We start from the raw sequence: 27,954 nt of genomic DNA on the forward strand, positions 1-27,954 counted from the left end.
CGGGATGCTGCCTACAGGTCTGGAGACAGGTTGGCTTATAGCAGGGCCCGGTCGGAACTGAAAAAAGGTATTAAGCAGGCCAAGCTCCAGTACAAACAGCAGATTGAGGAACATTTCATCAACAACAACCCCCGAAGCATGTGGAGAGGCATCAGAACCATGACGGACTACAAACACAGCACTCAGCTGACCAGCCGCGACCCCACCCTGCCTGACACCTTAAACAGTTTCTTTGCCCGCTTTGACACGGCGGGCAGCAGAGAAGCTGTACATCTACCCCAACTGGAAGAGCAGCACCAGCCCCTCGTCTTACAGAAGCATCAGGTGACGTCCACCCTGAGGAGGATCAACACCCACAAAGCTCCAGGACCGGACAAGGTGTCAGGCCAGACGCTGAAAACCTGCGCCGACCAGCTGGCAGGAGTGTTTCTGGACATTTTCAATCTGTCCCTGCAGCTCGCCATGGTTCCTGAGTGCCTCAAGTCTTCCACCATCATCCCTGTACCGAAGAAGAGGTCCATCACCAGCCTGAACGATTACCGGCCCGTCGCTCTGACCCCGGTGATCATGAAGTGCTTTGAGAGGATTCTTCTGAGGTACATCAGAGACTTCATCCCCACAAACCTGGGCAGCCTTCAGTTCGCCTACAGAGCGAACCGGTCAACAGAGGATGCTGTCTCCATCACTCTGCACACAGCCCTGACCCATCTGCAGCATCCCAACACCTACGTCAGGATGCTATTTGTAGACTTCAGCTCAGCATTTAATACCGTCATCCCAGACAAGCTGGTGCTGAAGCTACTCGAGGTGGGGCTGCCCGCTTCACTGTGCCACTGGATCAGAGACTTCCTCACCAACAGGCCTCAGGTGGTGAGAATAAGTAGCTCAACATCGTCCCCACTGGTCCTCAACACAGGCACGCCGCAGGGCTGTGTGCTCAGCCCAGCTCTCTTCACCCTGTTTACACACGACTGCGTGGCCATCCACCCCACCAACACAGTCGTGAAGTACGCGGACGACACAACAGTAGTGGGTCTCATTTCAGACAACAACGAGACCCACTACAGAGAGGAGATTCTGCAGCTCACTCAGTGGTGTTCAGCCAACAACTTGGTGCTGAACACAGGGAAGACCAAGGAGGTCATTGTGGACTACAGAAGGTCCAGGAGGACGGCTCACACTCCCCTTCTCATAGATGGAGAAGTGGTGGAACGTGTGGACAACATCAAGTTCCTGGGCCTCCACATCACGTCTGACTTCTCCTGGAACACAAACACCTCCCACCTGGTGAAGAAAGCACAACAAAGGCTCTTCTTCCTCAGGAAACTGAGACGGGCTGGACTTTCCTCACGGCTGCTCGTGAACTTTTACAGGGCGATGATCGAGAGCATCCTCTGCCTCAACATGACTGTGTGGTATGGTAGCTGCACAGCACTGGAGAGGAAACAACTGACACGGGTGGTGAGAACAGCACAAGGCATTGTGGGATGCCCCCTCCCAGACCTGGACTCCATTTACACAGACCGGGTCAAGAAGAGAGCTGGATCCATAGCGATGGATTCCAGCCACCCGGGCCACAGACTGTTTGTGCCGCTGCCATCAGGCAAGCGGTACAGGAATATACGGACTACAACAAATAGACTGAGAAACAGTTTCTTCCCCACAGCCGTCAGAGCCATTACTCCCTGCCGCCCCCCCCTCCCACACATATCATAACCTTGCAGTCACACATACATATCCCCCACCCCCACACAGCCATATTGTTCTGCACTTTGCACTGTCACATTATCTGTACTTTGCCATAATTGGACCTGCTGCTACTTCTTTGGTGTGGTTGAGTGCCTTTAGTTCCTTTAGTTAATTTAGTTGTATATATTGTTATTATTATTATTGTGTGTTTGCTTATTTATACTGTATATATTTGACCTTTTGCACGGGAGCTGCAATGGAAATTTCGTTGAATTCTGTTCAATGACAATAAATGCTATCTATCTATCTATCTATCTATCTATCTATCTATCTATCTATCTATCTATCTATCTATCTATCTATCTATCTATCTATCTATCTACCTATCTATCTATCTATCTATCTATCTATTAAAAACAGCAGCAGTCCTCCACCTTTCCACCAGATGGCACTAAGTGGTTATCAGTTGATCTTTAATTCTGTATGAGAGAAATATAATAACTAACTTCACTTTTTCTCAGTGGGAAAATAAACCTGAAAGTTGAAAATCTGCTGATGAGACCAGATGTAGTTTTTACGACCTTCACATCGTCTTTATTTACTGATTTAATGTTTTCCTGTCGTCCTCCAGGCTTCCTGAGTCTTTGGACAAAGACGACAGGCAGCTGTATTTCCAAACGGCGGACCTGGCAGAGTGCCTGGCAGGTCCAGGGTACAACGTGGAGAGGTTGTCCATCCCTTACATTCCCCAGGTCACAGGTACGACGCCCACCTGCTATAACGTTCACAACATGCACACAGAAAAGATTCCTGTTGGGATTGATCAGTAAAAAAATACTTAAAGCAATTCAAGACTGCAAATGTTTAACATTTACTTTTTAAAATGACAGAAGCACCAATGCAATGTGTAATTACTGACCAAAGAAGCAGCTTGTGACTTTAGAGATGCTGCAAAAATCACATCCGGTGTTGACATATTGTTGAAATTACAAGGTGCTTTCTAGAACTTTCCTGGTTCTTACACTGGAATAATATGAACCAACATGTAACATGATTTAAACATTGAAAATGTCTGCAGAGGAAGTGGATGTTTCTCAAAGGCAGAATTAACGTCTGTCTTATGATTTCTGCTTTTTTAAAAATATTACTGGCAGTTTTTCAGAGAGGTTTATAAAGAATGTGGAACTGACATAATTACTTAAAAACAAATAAAACACCTAAAATATAATCATGAACTGCAGATGATTATTTAAAGTGATGCACAAGACATCAGTATGTTATATTATTAAAGTATGAAGGGTAAAAAATGAAGTGTTGGGTTGATTCGAAGCTTGATGGTGATGATGTATTTTTGCTCTAACTAAAGCTTTCGCTCTGTTCTTGCTGCCTCGTGTTCAGTTCTTTACACGGTAGGAAAAATCATCCACAGGTGCAAGCAGACGTCCAGAGGTAAAAGCTCCAGTAGATTTCTGTAGATTTAGTTTCCTCATGTAAAACATGAGCTCAGTTTAGCTACAAAACCTTGAGACTTCCTGGATAAAGTCCCTGTAGACTCTTCCTTCCTGCCGAGGATTCGAGTGTTCTGATTGGTCCGCTGATCAGGCTCCGCCCACATCGTTTATTCAGCTAAAATTTAAAAATCATGAAAGAGCGGAGGGTAGAGTAGCCAAAGATTTTACTCAACCAAGAGATGCATCACTTTGATATGTTTATGCAAAAAATGACCGGAGTAAAGAAATATTTGTATAAAAATCGTAATCAGACAAAAATAGTTACTTCAGAATAATATTACTCGGTTAGCGGTAAATGTATGGTTTTGTAAAACTTCAATTAGAAGTTAACTTTTATTTATATAAACTGATGTTATTAATCTGTAGAATATGAATGAAGTTTGTTCAGATCAAAATGTTTCAAATCTTTTCATAAACCATCAGGAAAAACTGAAACTATTAAAAAATAAACCAAAAGCAAACATGAACTGAAGCTGATGATGTTTCAGACGGACTGTGAAACACTTTAACGACTTGTTTAATTATTTTACCTGCTTTGCGTCTGGACTCATTGTGGTGAGTATTTCAGGATGTAGTTCATGTAAGTAGTTTGGTAGTTGAATTGTTTTTGGCACTAATCTGTTTTTATTTTAGAGTAAAATAAATGAGCCGTTTCTTTTTGGTTTAGCAACACGACTTGCACCACTTTCACATCACCATCTATTGAAAACTTTAATATACTTTATTATATCAGGTTCTAGCTCCACTAGAACTAGTAAAACTTAAAGTTCACTGCTTTAAGTTTTACCAAAAATAATTCAAGTCTGAGTAGAAAAACTTTCTGGTGTCTCTAGGCGAACATCTTAGTTTGGAGGAATGAAAGGATGAAGATAAACTGACCCAACAGGAGAAAGTAGATGAGAATAAAGACGCTCTTTATTCATTTACATTAGTTTAAAATATCACACAATCAAAATCTACTGTGTGACATTTTCATGTATTAAACCTGAATGATCTGCAGGAAAAAACAAAAAAACTTAAACAGATTGTTGAGAAAAATTCAAAGCTATTTGGATCAAATCTGGTTTTCAGTGACTTGTTTTACCAATCAGGGGAAGCAAAATGTGTCAAATGTTGTCAAAGTTAGCAAAACAAAAAATGATCTCCTTCATTAGCAGATGATCTGAATTTTATGTTTCTACTGTGAAGTTTGACTGAGTTTCAGAGCTCAGCAGGGGGGGAGGAGTTTATTACTTTTGCTTCCTGTTGTAAGATAAATGTTTAATATCTTTTTTTAGCATTTTGCTGCTAGCAAAGTTTCAGGTGAGAAATACTTTCCTGTGCATTTTTATCTCGATCTACTTTGGTTGTAGCGATATTTTTTACACAATACCATTTTCAACACTGCAGTGAGATTTTTTTCAGAACTGACCTGCAGTTACAGATTTTCTCCTTAAACGCCGTAAACGATGTTCTTCCTGTCGGAGTTTCAGCCTGTGAGGCTTTTCTCTGCTTTCCTCTACATTTTAAAGAGTTTATGAAACATAAAGAGTAAATGTCAGCGAAGTAAGAGCCCGGCTTTCTGTGCGTCTTTAATCTCCCGTCTTTTGGGACGACGTTGCTCATTAGTGCCGACTGCTGAGTCATTCCTGCGCCGAGTTCGCAGCAAAGGTCGCCGTGACTCGTGGAGAAAGTTAATTATGAAGCGCCGCGTTTCTCTGCTGTTTTCACACCTCGGCTGACCCTGCTCAGTCAAACTCTGCTGCACTTTAATCTCCTCCTGCAGAACAACAAACAGCGGCCGCTCCGGGGCAGCTTTCAGAACCTCACCAGACTCGGTTCGGCCCGGATGAATCCCATTTGTTCCCCTATAGAAAACCGAAGCGCTCCGGCTGAACCTGAGGAGTTTCTGTGTCATGGGCGTAGGTTTGGGTATGGACGGCCGTGACATGTCACGACCAATATTCAAGGGATATAAAATAGTCCCGACCAATTTTTGCCATATTAATAAAAAAAAAAAACATATGTATTTTTTTAACAAAAACAAAATAAATAAACAAAAATCTACATTGATTAGTTTAATATTTCAATATACTACGCAGTGGTAGCATTCATTTTAAAATTCGCTGTTATGAACTATGACGACCCGCTATTGGCTCAAAGAACGTGGATCTACGTTCTTTGATTGGCTGCGCCAGGCGGCGGCCAGCTGGCCACACGCAGAACGGAAGCTTGGTCCACGGTGCTGACAGTGAACGCGTCTCCTTCTGAGTTTCACATTTATTATTAGTCTCCATGTCGCCACCAAAAAAGAAAAGGACGACAGACATTAGAAGTTATTTCGCTACCTCGGCTGTAAGTACAGTGAGTGGACCCATAAGTTAGATATCTATCACGCAACGCATTTGTGGTAAAGTCCGATGTTTAGTAAGGTCAGCACTGAATGTGAGGTAGAATAGGTCTGTTAATTATGTAATATTTTTTCACATAGGATGCTCAGACAGCAGAGCAAGGGACAGAGCAGAACAATGGAGAGGTGGCTGGAGCTTCAGGGCTCCAGGTGAGGTGTTAGTTCTCAGATAAGTAATATACTGTGAAATTATCTCAGTAAATATGGCATTTGAAGTTGGTTATTATCAACAATTGGATCTTTTTCCTGAAGTGCAAGAAGTCATTTTTTGTTCTTATCTGCAATTGTGTTTGTTGTATAATCAGTAGATCCAGAGGATATTTCTTTTGATCTTACTTGTAATGTTTGCTGAATTTTGAACAGGAAAAAGTAAAATGTTCTTGAACTGATCTGCTGAGTATGACTGTATCTGGTTGTATACACAAGATGTATGATCAGGTTATGGTTGGGAGGAGCAGCTGGAAATGGAAGCAGCTAAAAGTTTACGTTTTTAGTCTCCAGGGTTTCACTGCTTCACAGTCAAAATGTTCTTATGGGAACACAGATGATCAGACTGTTTATGACCGATTCCAGTTTTCAAACAACAAAATGTCATTTTGCTCTGCAGAGCTAAAGCTCATCATCAAACGACTGATTTGTACAATTTGTCATTCATTTGGCTCAGACACTGAGAAACAACTTGCTGCTGCAGCAAATTATCACAACTTAACATGGAGAAAAAAACATTTAAGAGAAACCAGGTTGTTGTTTTCTAACAATCGATGCCTGCAGACATTTTGTCAGATTGACTTTTTCCCATTTAAAATGTCGGTTCAGTTTGTCCAAACGATTCATCACCTCTCCGTATATGATCTGTTTTAGAAATGCTCCCTCAATGTTCAGTCATTGTGTCAGAAGATGCTTTCAAGTTACTGATCTGCTCTGGAAACTGGAAGAAAAGCCAACAGTGATTTTAGTTGTTTTTTTTTGTGCACCAAAATGTGATGAAATATTCTCCTGAAGCTCCTTTTATCTAACGCACCATTTGAGTTTAATGATGTAATTGTCTGTTGTTGCAGATGAAGACCGTCTGACCCGCAGGAAGAGTTTTGTGGACACCATCTCTCTCCAGGTGGACATCATGTCCAGCAGCCTGCCAGATAAGGTCTGACTCATTTTATGACACAAAGTCACTTATGAAAAGATTAAAAAAAAGAGTTTTGAAGCTGATTTCTGTCAGAAACATTCCTGTGTAGAGTTCCCGCTGAATCACATTGTTTGGGTTTCTCCATCAGCAGTCGGAGCTGGCTGAGGAGATTACGTTTGAGACCCTGAAGAAGGCCATCGGTGAGATCATCCAGTTCCTCCCGTTTATCACAGAAAATAAATTATTCTAGTTTTATATGTTTAAAGTTGTGACATCATCAGCCTTCTGTTTGTACTGATGTGCTAGTTTCCATTTTGGGCCAAACGGCTCGACTTTCACTGTTCCAGAGGTTTGGTGAGAATAACTGGCTGCCATATTTATTTCCAAACAACCCACTGGTTCAGTATTTTCCCTACCTCTGATGAATGTGGGGTTAGTTAGACTTTAAGGTTAGCTGAGGAGCTAACAGAGAGAATCCGGTCAGCAGAACCTGACGGCTACTTTTCCTCATAAATGTTACAGTCGAACTCATTTCTCAGTCGATGCTTCTGCTGTTTCTATTTCATCAAGATGTGCAGAACGTTTAGTCAGAATCTGACGTGTCGTATTTTAGTCTCATGAAAGCGATGTGATGGTCTTGCAGACACGACCGGCTTGGAGGAGCAGGAGAGGGAGAAGAGGCGTCAGGTGATGGAGAAGTTCCAGAAAGCTCCGTTTGAGGAGATCGCTGCTCACTGCGAGTCCAAGGTGGGAAACCAGGACGGTTAACAGAACCTGACCTGGAACATGTCATGTGATGGAGAACCGGCTCCTAAAGCCAAACATCTGAACTTTGAAACTCTGTCACCAAACGTTTGTGTGGGTTGGCCGTTCAGTGAACCTCCTGACTCTCTGCTTCCTCCCTGCAGGCCAACATGCTGCATGACCGCCTGGCCCAGATCTTTGAGCTCACCATCCGGTAAGTCTTCCTTTAGAAACAGGAGCTGCAGAATTTTCTTTGCGTTACTGAAACTTAAGCTACATTTTCAGAATTTCCAAAGAGGATTTTTATTATTTAGCACAACATATTAGTGAATATGCCAAAAGATATTTTAGTTGACTTAAACTAACAAAAACAATAATGGGGAAAAACAATAACTGGCACTGTATTGTGCACTTATCAAACTAACTGAAACATACAGAAATTATAGATATAATGTTCTTCATTTTCATGTTTATGAATCCATTTATTAGCCTTTTGAGCTGATGTGAAATAATTTATTATTACGGCCCTCCATGTTGCTCCTAGCAACACTTAAACCTGTCGGCAAAAGTTTTGGTTAAACGCCAAAGTCAGTTTGAGGTTCAATAATTAACATTTTTCTGTTGATTCTCCAGTAACCGTCAATGTAAATATAATCACAATATCTTTTTAATTTGGCACCTAAAAATTAACCAAAGTATGAAAAAACTAAAACTACTATTATAACGAATAAAAACAACTAATAAAGACAAGCAATCACACTCTAAAAACTAATTAAACCTCACCGAATCTGACAAAAGTCATAAAAAAATAGAACAAAAAGTCAGAAACCATGACACCCCGGTAATAAACCAGTTAAACCAGTTTGGGATGTTTTTTCTCCATAATGATGCATCTTTTCCCGGCAGGCCGCCGCCCAGCCCGTCCGGCGTGGTGTCCATCTCAGCGGGTCACACCCAGCATCCGTCCGTTCCCGTCTACGAGATGAAGTTCCCGGACCTGTGCGTCTACTGAACGACTCAAAACATCAACAAAGGCGACCTCCGCTTTTCCTCCAATCAGAGCGCTGCCAGGTGGAAGGGAACCAATCAGAGACTCAGACATGCGGCGGCCTGACCCGGCTGCACGTCGTTTCTCTGATTCACGTCCCTGAACCCAAACGGTCCAACAGAACAAAACCCGAACAACGCAAACCGCTTTACGCTCCGTGTCGATGCTCAAGCTTCACGCCGTGTAGAAAAACTAACCGATCCTGTTGGATAAAAACCACCTGCAGGTTTTAACAGCAGAGAATCCAGTAGATCATCCGATACGTCGACCCGATCGTCTGTATTTACTCGTAAAAAACCATCAAATCGAATCCGTTCAGTTCAAACGGCTCATGGTTGGTGAAACGGATCCAACTTTTATTCCTGAAGCTTTTTAAGGATTTGAAGATTTACAAAATCACAACTTTCACAATGATTCCTGGATTAAAATTAGGCAAAATTTGCAATGTCTCAGTTTTTGTTAAATCCAGGAAGTCGGTGAAATGGGATTTTGTCTGGCAGATTTTCCAGGAATAACTTAGAAATAAACTCAATTAGTCTCATTTTTCCTGAAACAAAGTAGAGAACAAAATGTTCAGTTTCCAAATATTTCACAACCAGATGATAAAGTCATTTTCAAAATGACATTTTTTGAGAACCACGTAGGGTCCAAAAATAAATCTTTTACAGATTATAATGAATATTGTGATGTTAAAATTAATGTAATTCAACAAGTTTTCTTGTTTGAATCTTCATTTTTTTTCTGCCCTCTTTGTTCATAGACTAAAATAAATTTTTCTTGATCTCAAACACAACCATTAGAAGAGTTTGTGTAAAATTAATTCATATTTAGGTTTTTAAGGATAAAGTAAAACCTTGACATATTTTCCTTTGTCTTGTGAACTATGATGAAATATTTTAGGTCTGATGGAAGAAATATTTCTTCAGAGTTTAATGTTTGACCAAAATAAACAGAAAAGCTTCAACTTTCATGCAGAAATATGAAGAATTACAATTTTTATGAACCTTGAAATAAAAATCCAATATGGCTGCCACATATTTAACCAAGTGGAAACAACCGCAGTCATAATTCATTTTTTTCCACTTACTTACCCGCTCTGTTCGTCACGCGCCAACATAAACACCGTCACGCAGTTCAGCACCTGGACACCAGGGGGCAGTGCAGCACAATTTATGGACTTGAAGCGCTAGCTTGTTTGGCTCCTGCCTGACCAGCTAACTGGCTAAAGATGCGACACTTTCCCACTATAACGTCGTATTTACGGCACCATGGTGGTTTTAGGACGGCTCTACCAAAGACTTCGCTTCCAGTTATCGGTTCACCAGGCGAACCGGGATTAAAGCCGCCGGATTAGTTCCAGATTAGAAGGTATGTGACCCGCTGGGCCTCATCAACCCTTTAAATCAAAACTGCATCGATATTCCTGGATTTTCTTAAAGCTGGTTTGAAAAGCTGTGAAATCTTAGAGCGTGTTGTCATGGCTACTAAACCCAAGGGTGTAAAGTTTGCAGAAGTGGGTCGGTTCGGAGTGTGGAGGTTCCTGAGGTTCCGGTCGGGCTGCAGCTGGTTTTGGTTACCAGAATATTCCTCCGGGCTGAAGGTCAGACATGAGCGAACGATCCGGGACACATCGAGCTGATCTGATCCGAATCGTTTCCCGGTGGTTCCGTCGTACGTTGGGCTCGTCGTGCTTCCTGAAAAGTGAATGTTGATGGTTTTTATTCACCAGCCTGAGCCTGTTAAAGCTGAACTGCGCACTGGTTTCATTACTTTAACTAGACCAAAACCAGCAGAACATCCGTTGGGACGCGTTCAGAAAGAACCGCTGACTGTCGCTGAGTTCGGGTCCAAAAGATGGAAACGGATTAACGTGAGTTCCTGAAGGTGCAATACCAACTATGACCACTAGGAGTCGGTTTCAGACCCAAACATTATTTACTAAAGTTAAAGCAGCAAATAGAGCCCACAGGATTAAATATGCTGGAAAATAAAAGTTTGTCCTGTGAAACTTTGAGCTTCGTTTCTGTTCCTGAATAAAATCTATAAGTAAATATTTGACAGATTTTTCAAATGCTTTCTAGCTCCTTGATATTCGGTCTGGTACTTCTCCACCAGCGTCTTTCCATAATCTTGGTGGCTGATATGAAAGGTTCTGGGCGATGTTTCAGTTTTTACCTGAGATTCCCGGAAAACTTCAGGGACGGTTTGTTTTAGGAAGTTCTGAAGTTCTGGGACGGACGGGCTGCTTTCCTGCCTCCAAGAGTTTGATCACGACTCGATCGACATCGTTGTCTAGTCTAGTAATAGTTTATCTGTGCAGCCGTCAGGCGGGTCGGGCAGGTTGAGATCGTCCACCAGCTTCTGTACAGAAACCTGATACAAACTCGGTCCGTTCAGATCGAACCGGGGCAAACGGAGCCGTTGGTGAATCCCGACCTTCCCAAACTAACCGCATGATTCGTTCTCTAAATATAAAACACTGTAAAACCTGATCAGTCTAGAACCCGACGTGTCACCGCCCGGTCCGGTCCGGTCCGGTGACTGGCTTGTTTTAGACGTGGCTGGAAAACGTGCTGATTGTCGCTGACGCAGCAGATCGTATATTTTTGTACATTTTATGCATCACATGGTTCAGTTGCTGCCTGGTGGAGATTTCAAACATATCATTGAAAAAATGCTGAATCATCGTTTGTTTGTCGTCGTTTAGCATTTGGATCATGAATCTTTGTCTCTAATCATAGAAATTATTTTTGACTAAAATGAGCTGTTATGGAAAGATTTTTAATTTAGATCTAAATCTTTTCACCAAATTGTCAGACATGTCAAACACCAGCACAGGCCTCCGGCTTTAGACCACTGCTTGATTTTTGCACATGAAAGTTTGTCAGTATTAGCGGCTGAGTGCAGGAGAGACCAGCTCTGGCATTTCAAACCCAAACGGATCGCGGTTCCACATGTTTGCACTTAAAACGGTTCCGAGACACAAAAACAGCACAACGGAAATGTTTTCACTCTGAATGTTCAGCCCGATTAGACCGGCCTTACTGTGGGACGTGCCCAGGATGGAGCCGCTCGTTTCCACGGCAACAGCGAAACCTTCTCGTTTTATTCGTCTGTGCTGCAGCAGTCTGTATTCTTGTGCCAGTTTTAGAGAAACGTCTCATCTCTGTTCACCTTCAAAGATAAAACGCTGATGCTCAGAGTTGTTGTTCAGTGATTTATGACCACTAGGTGGCGCCAAGGCTCAGCTCTTCCTGCAGGTTCAAGAAATGTCGTCATTGTTCTGGACTCACTGATCTGAAGATGATTGGCTTTTATGTTCTCTTGTCTCATTTCCTGAACCTGAGCTGCAGCAGAGCCTCGGCGTTTACGATAATGTCTCAGAATGTGTTGAAATTTCATGTTGGAGATTCAAATAAAATGTTTCTATTGAAGTTTTCTGTGGTTGGTTTAATTTTCCTCTTCCTCCTCCTCTTCATATTCCTCCTCCTCTTCTTCATATTCCTCCTCTTCCTCTCCCGGTCTTCCCGCCGGTTGTCTGTCTTGGTTCTGAATCCCACCGACCGTCTGCAGCTCTTCGGTCTCGGCTCTCGATGTTCCAGCAGGAGTCGGCGTCTCTTCATTTATTACATCAGAACTTTGATCACTGCAAACAATGAAATTTGTTTTAATTAAATATTAAAACGTCTTCTGTAGAAATAAAATTGTTTTGGAGCTACACACTAAAAAAAATAGCATTTTATTAATTCCAACAGTAAAGAATTTTCTATGAAGATTTAATGAAGGTGATTTTATCTCCTACTGCAGATAAAGGACTGGCTGCTAGTAAGTTCTTCTCAGGACCCACTTCCACTAATAAAACATTAGAAAATTCCTTTAACTGGACCTACAAGAAGGTCCATTGCACTGAGATGGAACAGAACTTAGAAAAGGAAATGGACCCGATCAGTCAGCCCTGAGGTTCTCCGTATCTCACCTGTCTGAATACTGAGCAGAACTCGTCTCGGGCTCCTCAGACTGGCTGGGTTTGCTCTCCTCACTGGACCGGGCCGGTTCCGCTGCGGGTTTGGGGGGCCTGGCGGCCCGGCGGCAGGGCGGCGCCGGTCCGCGGCAGCGCTGCGACGGCAGGCTGTGGTTGAAGTGCGCCGCAGCCATGCACTGTGCTGTGGTTTTATCGCACACACACTGCAGTTTGTCGCACACTGTGATGCCCCGACCTGCAGATGAAACGGAAACGACGATGATTCAGGATCTGGACGACATCAGAACCTCCTGCAAACACTTTCAGAACCTTCATGACTTATTAAAGCCCCGATGGAGGACGGGGGAAAGTGATTTCTATGTTCTGAGACATTTTGCTTCCTTAAACAGAACTGGGTTCCAGGAAACAACCTGTGAAATATTAAAGTTTGACCAGGAGAAACTACCAGGAGTGAAGCAGTCAGTATTTTCTTTCAGCGCATCGTCTGAAGTTCTGGTTCTGGGTTAATAGCAGGAAAAGCAACCTGCACTTCTTATAAAAGCATTAAACTGAAAGTCACATCTTTGAACGTAAACAAAGGAACCGGTTGGTCCCGGGTTGAGCTCAGAGAACGCAGCCTGTGGGGTCAAAGTTCACACGTTACAGAAAGCAGGTTCCAGGTTAAAAACAGGAACGTTCCAGAACAGAAAAAAAAAAAAAAAACTGTTTTTAAAGGCATTTTGTAAACCTGACAGAAACCCGGGAGTTTCTGTAAACTTGGAGAAAAAATCTGATAGAAACCGTCAAAGGCAGCGATGCATTCTGGGAAAAAACCTTTTCTGAAGCTGACCTGTTGCTTCCCAACAAGTTTCATCAAAGTAACCTCTAAATACTTTTATTTTGAAATAGACATAATTCCTGTGTTGTAAGCAACGCTTCATAATCCTCTCTGCGTTCTGATTCATGCTGAATATGAAGAACTTTATCTCGGCGTTAAAACGGGACTCACATCGCGGTTTGTTGCGGCTCTCGCAGGAAACGTGAGCGTTGAGCTTCCTGTCGGCTCGGCAGCCCAGGGAGTCGATCTGTTTCAGGCAGCAGCGATGGAAGAAGCAACATCTGAGGAGCAGAGCAACTTTCAGGCTGCAGCTCAGAAACTGTCACTGAATTATGCAGGAAGTAATTATTTAAAATGCTGGGAGTCGTTACCATAGATACAGTCTCGTTATCTACTTACATTTTACCTGTTTAGTTAACTTAAGAAAATATTTGCCTCCAAAAAACAGCAGAAATAAAGAAAAAACAAGAAATGAGTTAAAAAAACCTTTGGAAAAAATACACGACCTTAAATTTATTATTTAATGTTTCTGCATTTAAGAATAAATTTTTCAACTTTTACCAAACATTTTTCTCTGAGAAAAATTTCAGCAATTTCAAGTTAAAGGCAGAAAAATCAAAATCAGTAAAAATCTTTCACAAAGTTTGTATTAGATACTTATTTTAATAATGTTTTAAAACATTAATATTTTAGTACCAATAAATATTTAATAGTATTATTGAAATGATATAAATATTTATATAATTAAAACATTTAAAATGCTTATATTCACAATATTTGATCATGAAAATAATACATTGTTAGAATGCTTATTAATATTTAAGATGTTTATTTTTTAATATTCACATTTAATACACTTAGACATGTTTATTTTTTATACAATTTATTTTAAATTTTTATAATTTTGTGCCCATTCATCAAAGAGAAAATTACATTTTAAATATAGTTATTTTTCAGTAATTATTACTATTTTTCCTATTAAATCTGAAAACTGGTCAGGCTTGGAGATGTTAATGATTTCTAAAAAAATCTAATTATACATAAAGTTAAAAAAAAATCAATAAAATCCTGAATAAATAAATGTAATTTTTGAAGGCACTCTGCAGTAGGATTTATTTGTGTATTTTATGTAAATAAATTCCCATGGGGCCGTGCTCACCTGTCCAGCTGGTCCAGAGGAAGCCCCGCCCCTTCCTGTCCGCAGTAGCAGCCGTACATCTCGTACTCGTGCGGACATCGTCCCGTCAGGCAGCGCAGCATCTCCCCCAGCGCCGGCATCTCTCTGCGGCTCCGGCCGTCGCTGCTGAACACGCTGAAGGAGGAGCTGCATTCTGATTGGACGAGACATTCAGCAGCTCATGCGTTAAACGCCTCACCGCCAGCGATGGAAGCCCTGAGGTCAAAGCTGCGGCTCACCTCGGCCGCCCGGCTGCTGGATGTCGGTCAGACCGATGGACTCCAGCAGAGACCAGGCGAAGAACGGCACCGCCCTCTTCGGACCTGGCTCCGCCCCTAATGACAAACACTGGCATCACCTCCTCTGAGACGCTTAATCTGAGATTTATAAGCTTCGCTCTGACCACCACTAAAGGGTCAGAGGTCATCTGATTATGCTCCTCAGACAGTTCACTCTGTACGTAGTTCTCATGTGACGCCACACTTCTAACTTTGTAGCTGGCAGCCATCTTGGTAGGTATCTGTAACTGTCATGACAGTTGTTATGGTTCAATCTTGACAGTAGCCATTTTGTTGATACATTTGTCTCTTGCAGATTGGTCAGGCATGTTAATACAAAGTCTTTTAATCGTCTAGAAGTCATGGTTCATCTAAGCTTTGTGCTGCGCTGCCTACCAAGATGGCGGTTCGGTGACTTCTGGTTCACTTCTGGTTTTATTTGTTTTATGTATGAAACCCTGGGCTGTGTCATGTTTAACAGCCGTACCGTCTTCCTCCTGCGAGCCTTCCTCCTCTTCCTCTTCCTCCTCCTCCTCACAGAGAGGCGTCGTCGTCGCTGTGATTGGTGGAGATTTCCCAGCTGACGCTGAGCTTCCTGTGGGTTTGTTCTGGGCGATGGTTGGAGATGCGGGTAACAGAAGCTCCACACCTGCAGCAGGTTAAAGGTGAAGATCAGAAGATTCCTGATTCTCCTGAACCTGGTAGAGATTTTCACCGAGTCTCCAAGTCCGAGTTCAGCCGTCCAACAGGAAACCCAAAGCTGTTCTTTTCTTTAACAAGTGTTTCTGTTGAGCTGTTATTCAGTCGTGTTTTAACTCTCTGTCTGAAGTCCAGCAGGAATGTTTGACCATTCCTGATGTGATCAACCATTTAAGAGTATAGAGTAGAAACGATCTGCAAACATGGATGAAGCCACATCAAACAAACACAAAAACCAAACAGAAAAACGCTGCAAAGAAAAAATGCCTCAATTATAAGGAATAGAAGCAACAGGGAAAATGTAACAAACAGAAAAACGGCTGCAAAATTCTCCAGACCACTAGGGGACATCAGTCACCAAATATTACCAGAACTGGACCTTATCAATAAGCAAGAGGGAAAAAATATTCTACATTTTGATTTCAGAAGATTAAAGTCATAATTTTGAGAACAAGTCAGATTTTTTCTTTTCATTGGCCCTAATCTCCTTCCGTACATAAAGACGGGAAGTTCAGAAGAAAGAAAAGGTGCGTTATGTTTCATGGCCATTGTAAATATTAGAACAAATAGGAGTAAATTTCTACCAATAAAATTTGCTGTTTTAATAAAAAAAAAAAAAATCAACTTGAAACTCAGAAATTTCAGCTTTTTCAAATTCCAAAGATTTTTTTTAAAGATTTTGGAGAATCTGAAAAAAAAAAAAACTTTTCAAGCAAATTTTCAACTTTGTAAATTTCTAAGATTAATCTTATGATAATTTACTCCTTCTTTGTTTTTCTATCTACATTTTCCCTAATACGACGTTGAACTTTTGCAATATTATAGAACAGCAGTGTATGTATGTAGGTGATATTACCCTCCAGACCACTAGGGGGGAGTCCAGTGTAGCTAAAATCACCTCTGTCAACATGCTGCAGTTCTATAGCACAGTGACAAACTGAATCCTGTTAAATCATGGTATCCTGTCTTTCCTGAGGTCAAATCCTGTAATATTTGGTTGCCGACTCCCCCTAGTGGTCTGGAGGACTGAGAAGCAAGTTTGCAGAATTTTCCCCTTTTGCTTCCATTTCCTGCAGTATTATTTGTTTTGGAGGTTTTTTTTATCCTTCATGTGTTTGCAGCTGTTGAAACATTTATCTTCCTGAACAACTGAACATCGTGTTCTGCTCCTCAGCACGTCTCTAAGGCCGAGTCCAGCCGTCTACAGAGGAAACAGGAAGTACAAGTGAAGAGACCCTCAGATGACCTCAGACCTGCTTCCTCCTTTGAAGGTGCAGCTGGAGCTAACGTGAAGCTCTCCTCCTCATACAGACACATTCACTGCTAGAAGCAGCTTATTAATATTAATGTTTCGCCTGATAACTGCCAGGTTTCCCAGCTCAGCTGTCCCAGAGCCTCAGGGCGTCATTACAGACCCAGTCAAGAGGAAAACGGTTTCTCCACCTGCTGCAGGTTTTCTACCTGGCAGGGAAACGGCGCCGGATGACCCGGCAGCTCAGAACCTGATTTTATGAAGCTGCACAAAGAGCAGAACGGATGCTGGAACATTTCCTGCAGACTTCTGGGTTCTCCTGAAACCAGTGAGTTATGAACAGTAAAACCCAACATGACGGGAAAATCTCAGGTCACTTTCTCCTTATTCCATATTCATACAGAGTTTCAATGTTGAACCAACAGCCAGACATTAGTTTAGCTCAATTCATTTTTACATCATAAAATGTTTATATAATAACCAAAACATTAATTTTATTTTTATTTGCATCATTTTCAGTGGTTCTTGTTAATAGAACGTTTACCGGTTCCATCCAGCAGCGTGTTTCTCAGAGATGCTGAGGTGAGAACCGACGGCGCGGCGCCAGCAGCAGGAATCTGCGTCTGATCCATCCCATAATAAACACCAGCAGGTCTCCGTGGAGACGGCGGCCCATTTGGGGTCGCTCCTTCATGGACCAACTGGACCGGATCTGCAGCAGATTCAGAACTTTTCAGCTCTAAAATCCAACAGTGGGAAGAGTTTCATCAACCTGAGCAGTGCAGCTCCTCTGGGCTGTGTGCTAAGCCCCGCCCTTTTCACACTTCAGACCAATCACTGCTCATCAGTCTGACATCAAACTAGGTGACGATCCGGTTCTTAACAAAACAAAGACAATTGTTGTGGTTTTCACCAGCCTCCTAAAAATGGTGAGGAAATGGAGGCTGTTGATGACATCACACTGCTCAGCAAAACAACCTGAGATAAATCGTTAGCACCTCCCACCTGGTGAGGGAAGAAAAAACTTTTCCTCCTCAATAAACTCAAAAAATCTAAACTTCCACCCCTGTTCTGAAGAAGAATCTGGAGCTGCTCGTTTCAGCTTTTCATTAAAACTAAAACAGAAACAGGCAGATCAGAGTCTGGTGCAGTTTAACCATCTCACTTTTACTTCTGAGCGTTTCTGACTCAATCAGGACGATTTAGAAAAACTTTAACATAAGCTACATAAAAGCTCCAAAAATGTAACGTGAATTAAAAAAAAGTAACATTTAAGTTAAAAAAGTAACAACAAAGTTCCAAAATGTATCATGTTAATTATAAAACAGCCACATGAACCACTTATTAGAATCAGTAAACATAATATCTGCATTAAAGTGCAAACATGCATCTAAAAAAAGACAGACTGGTTTCTATGTTTTTCTGGCTCACCGGGACTCGTTGGACTCGTTGGACTCATGAGGCTCGTTGGACCCGTGAGACTCGTTGGACCCGTGAGACTCGTTGGACTCGTTGGACCCGTGAGGCTCGTTGGACCCGTGAGGCTCGTTGGACTTGTTGGACCCGTGAGGCTCGTTGGACCCGTGAGGCTCGTTGGACCCGTGAGGCTCGTTGGACTCGTTGGACCCGTGAGACTCGTTGGACTCGTTGGACCCGTGAGGCTCGTTGGACCCGTGAGGCTCGTTGGACTTGTTGGACCCGTGAGACTCGTTGGACTCGTTGGACTCATGAGGCTCGTTGGACCCGTGAGACTCGTTGGACCCGTGAGACTCGTTGGACTCGTTGGACCCGTGAGGCTCGTTGGACCCGTGAGGCTCGTTGGACTTGTTGGACCCGTGAGGCTCGTTGGACCCGTGAGGCTCGTTGGACCCGTGAGGCTCGTTGGACCCGTTGGACCCGTGAGGCTCGTTGGGCTGATTTCTGCAGGACTCTGGGTCATCTGATCTTCAGCTTGGTCCTCCCACTCCACTTCTTCTGCCTCTTTCAGGCCTGGAGATGCAGAGATTGGAAACGTCTGAGCCAAGTGAGTCACTCAGTGGGAAGAGAAATGATTTTTGGTGCCATGAAAGCTGTGGGACCAGCAGCTCCAAGTGGAATAATTAGCAGCTCAGGAAAAAGATCAAGAAACTAAAAAACAGGAGATTTAAACGGTTACCATTAGAGACCAAACTCTGGAGTTTCTGCTGTTCTCGGTTTCTCTCGGCTGCCCGTTCCTCCCACTCCTCTGCAAGAAAAGATTTACATGCAGTGAAACTCCAGTTAAATATTCAGGAGAAACATTTTCAGTTAAAATCCGTTTCTGTTGCTCATATTAAGCTCATTTTGTCTGCAAACGTCCCAGCGTGGCGCCGCTCCTCTCTGATCCTACCAGGACGAGTCCGGAGGACGGTCGGTTCTGGTGGTCCGGTGATGAATCCTCCGTCCAGCCCAGCCGGATTACTTTGGCTTTCCACAGTACCGATCATGGCCTGGTCCGGTTCTGATGGTTCAGAGGATGTAAAAGTGAAAAAGTAGACAGTAAGATTTGGTAAAGAACCAAGATTAAAAATGATATACATGTCAATTCCAAAAAAACAACATATACTATCATATACTGTCATATACTATCATATACTGTCATATACTATCATATACTATCATATACTATCATATACTGTCATATACTATCATATACTGTCATATACTATCATATACTATCATATACTCCAGCTGCCATAGAAACTTGTAGCTCAGCTCAGTGAGGTAAATATATAATGTATATTATATATAATGTTTGTTCAATACTTTGGTCAGTTTTGCTGTTTAATGCTTAGAAAATAAAGTTGTCTTGGTTATTTTTATCATTTTATTTCATTAATACATTCAATTATGTTTTCCTAAAACAATACAACATATTAACTAATTAGATTATTATGTAATTATGGATAAATATAAATAATACACAAAGAATGTGATGCTAAACTGTGATTATTTTCTCTCAAGTTAAGCAGAAGTTTATTATTATTATTATTATTATTACTCAGAATCCTAAAGTGTGTGAATATTTTTCCTGTGGATCCTGGAACCGGGATGTTTACCTGCGGGCGGCGGGGCGGCGTTGGACAGCCGCTCTGCTGCTGTGAGAACATCTGGAAAGAGGAAGGATGAGGTCAGTTAGAGTCCAGGCAGGAACAGCAGTTGGACGTTAGCAGGATGTTAAGCTGCGTTCGTCCTTCAGAGGTGGAAGAATCGTCGTGTTCTGGTCGGTCCAAACAGAGGCTTGCTGCAGGACGCCTGGTCAGTTTTCACAGAGAAAAGCTCAGACCTCCAGCAGGCTTCACTAACTTTTCTCTGTGAAGTTGACTTCTCCACTTCAATGACCTCCACTTCAACTCAGACTGAGAGCAGCTCAGCCTCTTCCTGCAGCTATATTTAGACACTCTGCTCTGTGAACCAATGATTTTTCTCTTCCCAGATGAACGTGGGCAGGAAGCTGCAGGATGAGACGTCAGGAGGTCGTTGTTTTAATTGGCTGAGGTGTGAATCAGCCGCTTCCTGCGGTCTGACCCTCTCCAAACGTGACGCACCGTCCAGAGACGAGTGGAGGCTCCGTCCTCTCAGGCTCACCTGTTCTGTTGAAGACGCCGTCAGCCTCCGCCACGCCACCGCCGAGCCAATCTGAAATGAGAACCAGACTTATGACAGATCCCAGCCGCTGACCGGACTCCGACCCGGATCAGGACGAGAGGAGGAAGATGTGACAATGAGTCAAGCTGCTGTAGAATCCGGGCCCCAATTAACAGAACCGGAATTTAACTGGAAAATGTGTCTTTTATTGAAAGAGCAGCATCAAACCCAGAAGGAGAATTGTAGATTTCCACAATTTCAGAAACTAAAACATAAACCATTCAGGAACTTCTGGAGCACCAGTGAAACCAGTCAAACACCATCATCCAGTGACCAGAAATCTGCAGCCGCCCACTAAGAGTAAAGGTTAAGGGTCAGATGACTTTACCCCTTCTACATTTATGGTTTTTTTCTCAAACAGCCAAAGAGGCGTATTTGATTCCACAGATGCCAGGTGATGCATATTCTACACATACTGAGGATCATATTGTAGCAATTTGCTGCCACCTAATGGCTGGAACCTAATCTGACTACTTGCAATCTAAATACATAAATCAATATTTGTAGCTTGTAAAATTAAACAGTAACAAAAAACTGCAGTAGTTTGGGTTATTTAGCCTGTCAAAGAAAAAAAAGTTAATTTTTCAAAGTTATTATTTATAAATGTCTCAGTTTGATGCTAAATATTTAGATCAGATATAAATATTTAGCTTGAAGCTGTTTAGCTAAATACTTCATTAGCTAAATATATAGTTTATTTAGCTGGTAAACTAAATACTTAATTTGGAGCCAAATACTTGGTTAGCTAGCTAAATATTTAGTTCAAAGTTACATATTTATCTTGCTAACTAAATGTTTAGCTCAAACCTAAATATTTAGTTTGTCTCCAAACTAAAGTTAAACTTGCTAGCTCTGTGTAGCTAGTTAGCTAGCTAAATATTTAGTTTGTCTCCAAACTAAAGCTAAACTTGCTAGCTCTGTGTAGCTAGTTAGCTAGCTAAATATTTAGTTTGGTCATTTTTGACTATAACTTAAAAACAAACCATGACATTGTGGTAACATCCAAACTAATAACAAAACTTCTCAGTTTAGCATCTGCTTGACAAAAACAAAACTAAAACACTGAGCGTCATTGTTAATAAATTAAACCAGTAAAAAGTTTACGGACGAGTCTGTGGCTGGAAACCAGTTTAAAGATCAACCAATTCTACCACCAAGATGTAAAATATAACGTCAGATGAACCTTGCTAAGAGATTTCCAATAATAATAATATTAGTAATCATCCTAATAGTTTGCTCACCTGGAGCATTTCCGGCGGAGCAGGCGGCCTCCGTCAGGCCCCTCAGACTCGGGTTGTAGCGGCTCCGCGTCGCGCAGTCGATGGCGGCTCGGTCGCATTCACAAACTTTCTGCTGACACGGGTCGCCAACGTCTGCAGGAGAAAGAGGAGCCATGAACCCAAATCCTCAGGAAGAATCTCCGGGTTCTGTTCGGTCTGAGACTCACCGCAGCTGCTGCTTTCTGCGGAGCAGGAGAAATTATACGGAGGCAGAGGCAGCGGCTGCCTGCAGGGGGCAGCACTCTGGTAGCACCGCCTGTGAGCTGCACAACAGCTGCAGCAGAAGAAAACAACAAAAAGCTACTGAAACCTGACCAGGAATCATTTCAAACCAGAGAATGAAGAAAACCTGAAAATTACACCCAAGTAAGAGTAGCAATACTTCAACGTTATTATTTTTACTCAAGTAAAAGTAAAAAGTACCATTCAAGAAATTACTGAAGAGTAAAAAAGTATTTGGTTAAAGGTTTACTCAACTACTGAGTAACTGATCAAATGATCAATTATTTAATGTCTAAAAATTACATAATCAGATGGATCGAAATATAAAGGTAAGTGGAAATTTTAGTATTTTAAAGGACAAAAATAATTCATACAAATAACAAAACATAACAAAATCAGGCAAAATAAATCTTTCCCAGATCAGTTTCTTTCAATAAAAAACTTATTAAACTTTAACAAACACTGCAGATGTGTGTCTGTCTGGTGAATTTTTGGTTAAACCACATTTGTTTTTCATTCAGTGGGTAGAAAATCCAGAAATTTTACTCAAATAAGAGTAGAAATACTTCATAATAAAATTACTCATGTAAAAGTAGAAAGTACAGCATAGTAAAAAATACTCCTTTTTTCAAAAAACTTACTCAAGTAAACTCTGTTTCCAACCAGAAGAAAATCAAATTTACAGAAGTCTTTGCATTTCTAATCATTGTTGCAAATTTTTCTTCTGCTTAAAATGTGTTTAGATGAGCATCAAAGTTTACAGATTCTCCTCTCATCCCTAATGGATCAGATGAGGATCTGAGAATCATCTGGGTTTTGTTTACGTGTCCAGAGGATCCACCGGGTTCCCAGACGCCACATGTCTGCAGGAGCAGCCGTAGTCCTCCAGGTCCCGCGGACACAGCCCTGATGCACACCGCAGCCTGGACACGAAGCTCAGCAGCGAGGGGAAGTTATCGAAGACGGCGTGGAGCCAGACGAAGCGCAGACCCAGACAATCTGACGGAGGAGAGAGAAGATGGAGCTGGTCCAATTAAAATGAAACTTCAGCAGATTTCTGTCCGTCCCACAGGTGATCCCGTCTGCTGGGTTCATGGATGATTATTACAATCAGTCTCACAAAAAAGTAATCTATAATCAATCATTTTGTAATAATCAGTAGTTTTGTTTTCTCACAGCTGCACAACTTGGGTTCAAAAGGGATTTAAATCATCTTTCTGTGTGATAATTAAAGCAGATTTTTGTGTGTTTTGAAACGTTTCATCATATGAAACATTTTTCTGTTGGCAACGTGGCTCACTCCTCACCGTCATCTGATTTATTCAGAGGGAAAAAACTAAATGTTATTTCTTCTTTCAAAAATCACTGATGACAAATTTATTGGCATCAACAACAAGTGCTATCAAAATAAATAAACTAACCATTTTTAAAACCTTGCTTTACTAACAGAGAAAGATGTCTCCAACTTTTAAATGAGTAATCTTTGATTCTCTGGAACATAAATATGATGTTCAAATTGGGAAAAGTTTTCTTTATCTCCACGGATTCAGCCAATCAGTACAAAGGAAAACAAATGCAGCCTCTGGATTGGCTGCTTTATAAAAGCCAACCAATAATGTGTCATTAAACATTAAACGTAAGTTTTTCAGCTTCCCAGGCTGCGTTTTCTTTAGAATATTTTAGATTTGCTCTGTGAAGAAAACAGGCGGACGTCCGCCGAGGCTCTTCAGCATCAAACTCTCCTGGTGGGTTTGCTGTAAAACAAGTCATGAGACCCGTTAAGTACGGTGGAGGAGGAGTGATGCTGTGGGACTGTTGCTCTGCCTCCTCAGACTGCATAAGTTCAGATTTTAAATAAGAATCACCGTTGACAGAAAAACTGAAAATGAGTCATTAGTCAGCAGAAAAATGCTCCAAACGAGTTAACAGAACATTTTCTTAAACATTAGTTTACTTTGATGGTTATTATCTGTCACTTGGTGCCAATAATTGTTGAGGTTGTTTTTAAATTAAATATTATCCAAAAGAGAGAGAGAAAGAAAACATGAACTATGACTCCACATCAGATCCAACCAGAACATTAAAGAAATTAATGTTCTGACATTTTAGAACTGATTATCGTTCTAAAATATGCTTCTCTCTGTTTAAAATAGTTTTTTTTTCTTTGAGTAAATATCAGCTAATTAAAGTAATTAAAGTAAAGATGAAAGTCGTGAAGGAAACGTTTCTCCCTGCAGGCTGTGATCCGGCTCGACCCGCTGAACCTTCAGCTCCACTCGTTCATTAGGATTAATTCAAGCAGCTGTGTGGTGACCGTTAATATGCCTGAAGTTTATTGTTCCAAATAAAAAATAAAACAATAATAATAGAGGATGATTCTCACCAATTACATGACCTGCGTCTCGGCTGCTGCCCTCTGGGTCCGGACAGGACGCGGCGCTGCCGGAGAGCGCTGCAGAAAAACAAGAGATTTAATTCATGCAACATTTAACACATCAGCAGTTAATTGATTAATCATTGTGTGATTAGTGTAATTACACAAATAAAGGAAAGCATGAGGGCAGAGAGGGAGCAGCCAGCCTAGAGCTCAGTGATTGGGTGAAACTCACTGCAGGAAGCCGCCGGCAGCATGAAGATCCACAGCAGAAACATGATGAGATCCTGCCGAGAAAATCTGACTGGAAAAACATTAGAACCACAATAAAACAAGAACAGATGGAGGAGCCTCAAAATGAAAACTAAAAAAGCTTTTATTGGAGAAAAATGGCAGCTGCGATCCGCCCTGCACCGGCCCTTTAAGGTGGCGCCTTCCTATGGTTAGCTTATGAGACGGTGACCCCAAGGTCACCATCTCTGACCCCAAACACCATCACCTCCAGGCTTCCTCCGGAAATAAAAGGCAACAAAATGGACATAAAAATCAGCTTTACTGGAGCCAGACAGACACGTCAAAACATTTACTGACATCTTCTGATACTGATGTTAGCACCGATATATCGTGCTAACAGTTACAGTGCTACGCTAACACGGTATTTAGCAGAAGCTAATGCTAAAACGCTTTAGCACCACAGTAAGTGGTAGAAGCTAATGCTACATGCTATACAAACATCACTAGCGGAACAAGTCAGCATCGGGCCGGGGGGCGGGGCTAATCACCCACCATGTGTCAGTGACATCACAGGATTTGTTTTTGCACAGCTACCAGGACGGTTTACGCTTCAGGAAGTGGTTCAGATTTCTGCCATGTTTCAGTTTGATTGATGTTCAGTTTTGCCTAAATTCCTGCTACAGTTTGTTTAGGTGAAGTTTCCTGTAATGTTTTTATTTGGTGCAGAGAGAACATGAAGCCAGAAGACCCTCCATAGTCGGCTTCATCACAGCCATCAGGGAGGAGGAGGGAAACATCGCAGCTGCTTCCTGCCGGGCTGTAACAGAGACCCGCATTTACTCCAGCATCTCACACCAGCTCCATAAATTACCCCCATCACCATAACGATTACTGCTGTCGCGCCAGACGAGACCTTCAGCGCCCGCTGCATCAGCGGTTAGTGGCTCCAAACCGCTCAGCCCACCTGTGGCTCTGCTGCACGACACCAACAAGTGGGTTGTTGATGCTTCACAGAACCGTCTGGATTTCACCTGGAGCAGGAAGCGATATCACTAACGGGGGGCTAACGCTAACGCTGCTACACTTTATCTTTAATGGCAGCTGAAGACCCTGAGCCTCCGCGTTAATGGAGACGGCGGCTGCTGAGGCAACAGGAGCTCCAGCTTTAACTCCCCAGTTTATATCAAACAAGATAAATACAACAGCCTGAGTTAGCATGCTAAATGCTAATCATAAAATGATCCGACAGGTTTGTACTTTGGACATTTCGGCACAAACGTCTGATACCAATAGCCAAGCACGGTGGTGGAGGAGTGATGACTGAGGAGGTTGAGCTGCACCTGCATGCACAGCCCTGCATACTGTCTGTAATTTAATCCAGATTCTACACCTAAACAGGAGCAAATCCAGCTGATTTAAGGCAAGATAGCAAAAATCAAGCACAAACTAAAACTAAAGACATATTTTAGTAGAATTTAAAGAAATTAATGTTTGGACTTTGAGAAATTTTCCTCATTTTCATGCAGTAAACATTAAACTCCAATAAAATCATGTTGCCACCAGTGCAGAGCTTCCTCAACAATGGCAGCAGGTGAAGAAAGAGAAGTAAAGAAACCACTTCTGTCCAAGGAAACCATGACTGACTGGAACAGAAATACCTGGACGGAGAGCGGAGGCCTGCTGGAGTCGTTTCTCCCGACTGTTTCCAACACGTGGAGAAGAAAAGCTAAGAGCTTCCAGCAGCAAAAGATCAAAAATGTTACCAAAGAGCAACTTTTCTTCAATCCAGGAGCAATTTAGTGAGAAACTGAAACAATTCTACTGAAAACCCAGAGAAAAGTTCTTAAAAATGAACAAACTGATGGACTCTAAGCACTAAAAATGGGTCGGCCTTCCAGGATTCGGTCCCAGAGTTTACATCCAACATGAGGAAGAATAAACTCTAGATTTCTGGAGACCTCTTCTATCTTCAGCCTGAAGTTTTCCTGCAGATTTGTTGATTGGTTTGTTTTCTGAAAGTTGCCCTGACTCTGATACTCCAGCCTCCAAACGAATCCAAGGACACAGAAACATCCAGAGAGGATCTGCAGGAGCTTCCTTCAGCTAAAAATCCACTTATTGTTAAATATCAGCCTGAATATTCACAGAACATGTTTATAAAACAACAATATTAACATCCATTTCATGCATTTGTCAAACAAACTGTAAGGTTTTACCTTATTTGTCTTCCAGACGTTGGAGTTTGTCCCTCCAGTCGACACACCCAGCCAAAGTGGGTCAGCCTCTTTACTCCCAGCAGAATGAATCCTCAGCTTCTTTAGCTGTTTATCACTCCGAGCCTCCAGCTCTCATTGGCTATCGGGTGACACCTGAGCAGAAGCTTATCCCGGTCCGGTTCCTGCTCAGGTATGTCGGGGGTTTTTATAAATGCGGGCGGGGTCCGGCAGGGGGATCCACAGAGCCACCTTTGTCCAGCAGGGGTCTGGATCTGCGACCCGGGAGGATCAAACGGGTCAAACAAACGGGTCCTGTTTGCACTCATTGATCCTCCCGGGAGTTCGGATCAATGAGTGCAAACAGGAGGGGAGGGGCCGGCCCGCCGGAGCAGCAGGGCTGGCGGCGAAGCTTTGGGTCGGACAGGTGGAGAAGATCCAGGTGTTACAGAACATCTGGAGGCTATTAATGGAAATCTGACCCGTTTTTAAGATCCAAAGTAAAAAAGTCTCCAACATGAAAAGATCTACAGCATTTTAAAGAGCTGCTATATTTACATTTATCATTTATTTAATTCAATCTATGAAAACAGGCAGAAAGAAACGTTTGTTTGGATGAAAGAAATAATGAACTTTTAGTTCCAACGCAGTGATTCTCTCAGAGCTGCTGGTGGAAACCAAACAAAGAAGGAAAATCAAGGAACACGCAGAGTTTGGATCTGTCACCAGGTCTTAGTGGAGGTTTTTTCATTCTAATAAGACTAATATCTAGATATAGAGATGTTTATTTAGGTCTGACTATTTTAGTGTGTTTCCCACTTTCACTCTTGCAAAGACTTGCAAGTCTTTGCAAGTCTTTGCAAGTCTTTACATAGGGAATCAATAACCTGGCCTCGATAAGATCTTTACCTGGTCTTGGTTAGATCTTTACCTGGTCTTGGTTAGATCTTTACCTGGCCTCGATAAGATCTTTACCTGGCCTCGATAAGATCTTTACCTGGTCTCGGTTAGATCTTTACCTGGTCTTGGTTAGATCTTTACCTGGTCTTGGTTAGATCTTTACCTGGTCTTGGTTAGATCTTTACCTGGTCTTGGTTAGATCTTTACCTGGTCTTGGTTAGATCTTTGTTCTTTCTTGGTAAAGTCCAGATTTGTTCCTCAGTTCCCTCGATGTGTCCAGGATTTCCTTTCTAGATGAAAATCTTAAAAACTTGTTACCGTCTCTGTTTCCTGAATAAATAAAGCCTTAAATT

General features: G+C 42.1%; 2 protein-coding genes across 5 annotated transcripts in view; one reads left to right on the forward strand and one right to left on the reverse strand.

Moving 5' to 3' along the window:
- Window positions 1–11,941, forward strand: part of efr3a (EFR3 homolog A (S. cerevisiae)) — a 67,974-nt gene extending 56,033 nt beyond the window's left edge. The window contains exons 19-25 of one of the 4 annotated variants that reach the window (XM_028020180.1): window positions 2,321–2,448; window positions 5,671–5,739; window positions 6,648–6,733; window positions 6,867–6,915; window positions 7,359–7,462; window positions 7,624–7,673; window positions 8,366–11,941. In XM_028020180.1, the coding sequence (XP_027875981.1) occupies window positions 2,321–2,448; window positions 5,671–5,739; window positions 6,648–6,733; window positions 6,867–6,915; window positions 7,359–7,462; window positions 7,624–7,673; window positions 8,366–8,471 (592 nt within the window). In that variant the 3' untranslated portion in view covers window positions 8,472–11,941. Of the gene's footprint in view, window positions 1–2,320; window positions 2,449–5,670; window positions 5,740–6,647; window positions 6,734–6,863; window positions 6,916–7,358; window positions 7,463–7,623; window positions 7,674–8,365 lie in introns of all 4 variants that reach the window. The other 3 variants (XM_028020179.1, XM_028020182.1, XM_028020181.1) reach the window with 3 other exon arrangements.
- Window positions 11,273–27,935, reverse strand: oc90 (otoconin 90). The gene is made up of 17 exons (XM_028020183.1): window positions 24,490–27,935; window positions 24,264–24,332; window positions 22,705–22,879; window positions 21,826–21,932; window positions 21,620–21,751; window positions 20,319–20,369; window positions 19,790–19,840; window positions 19,081–19,191; window positions 18,868–18,936; window positions 18,144–18,701; window positions 17,257–17,424; window positions 15,249–15,410; window positions 14,723–14,818; window positions 14,466–14,637; window positions 13,478–13,587; window positions 12,484–12,724; window positions 11,273–12,153 (listed from the first exon to the last, which is right to left on the reverse strand). The coding sequence occupies exons 1-17, from the start codon at window positions 24,530–24,532 to the stop codon at window positions 11,958–11,960; spliced, it is 2,511 nt and encodes an 836-aa protein (XP_027875984.1). The 5' UTR covers window positions 24,533–27,935; the 3' UTR covers window positions 11,273–11,957.
- Between the last annotated feature and the right edge of the window lie 19 nt (window positions 27,936–27,954).

This window comes from Xiphophorus couchianus, chromosome 6, assembly GCF_001444195.1.
Source record: "Xiphophorus couchianus chromosome 6, X_couchianus-1.0, whole genome shotgun sequence".
NCBI classification, from domain to species: Eukaryota; Metazoa; Chordata; class Actinopteri; order Cyprinodontiformes; family Poeciliidae; genus Xiphophorus; species Xiphophorus couchianus.

What these genes read in the sequence shown, in the direction of transcription:
- oc90 (XM_028020183.1), bottom strand. Translation starts at nt 24,532, where the DNA reads ATGTTTCTGCTGTGGATCTTCATGCTGCCGGCGGCTTCCTGCA. An exon ending in GCTGCCGGCGGCTTCCTGCA is followed by an intron (nt 24,333 to 24,489) that starts GTGAGTTTCACC and finishes GTTTTTCTGCAG; the next exon opens with CGCTCTCCGGCAGCGCCGCG. An exon ending in CACGCTGCTGGATGGAACCG is followed by an intron (nt 15,411 to 17,256) that starts GTAAACGTTCTA and finishes AACCTGCTGCAG; the next exon opens with GTGTGGAGCTTCTGTTACCC.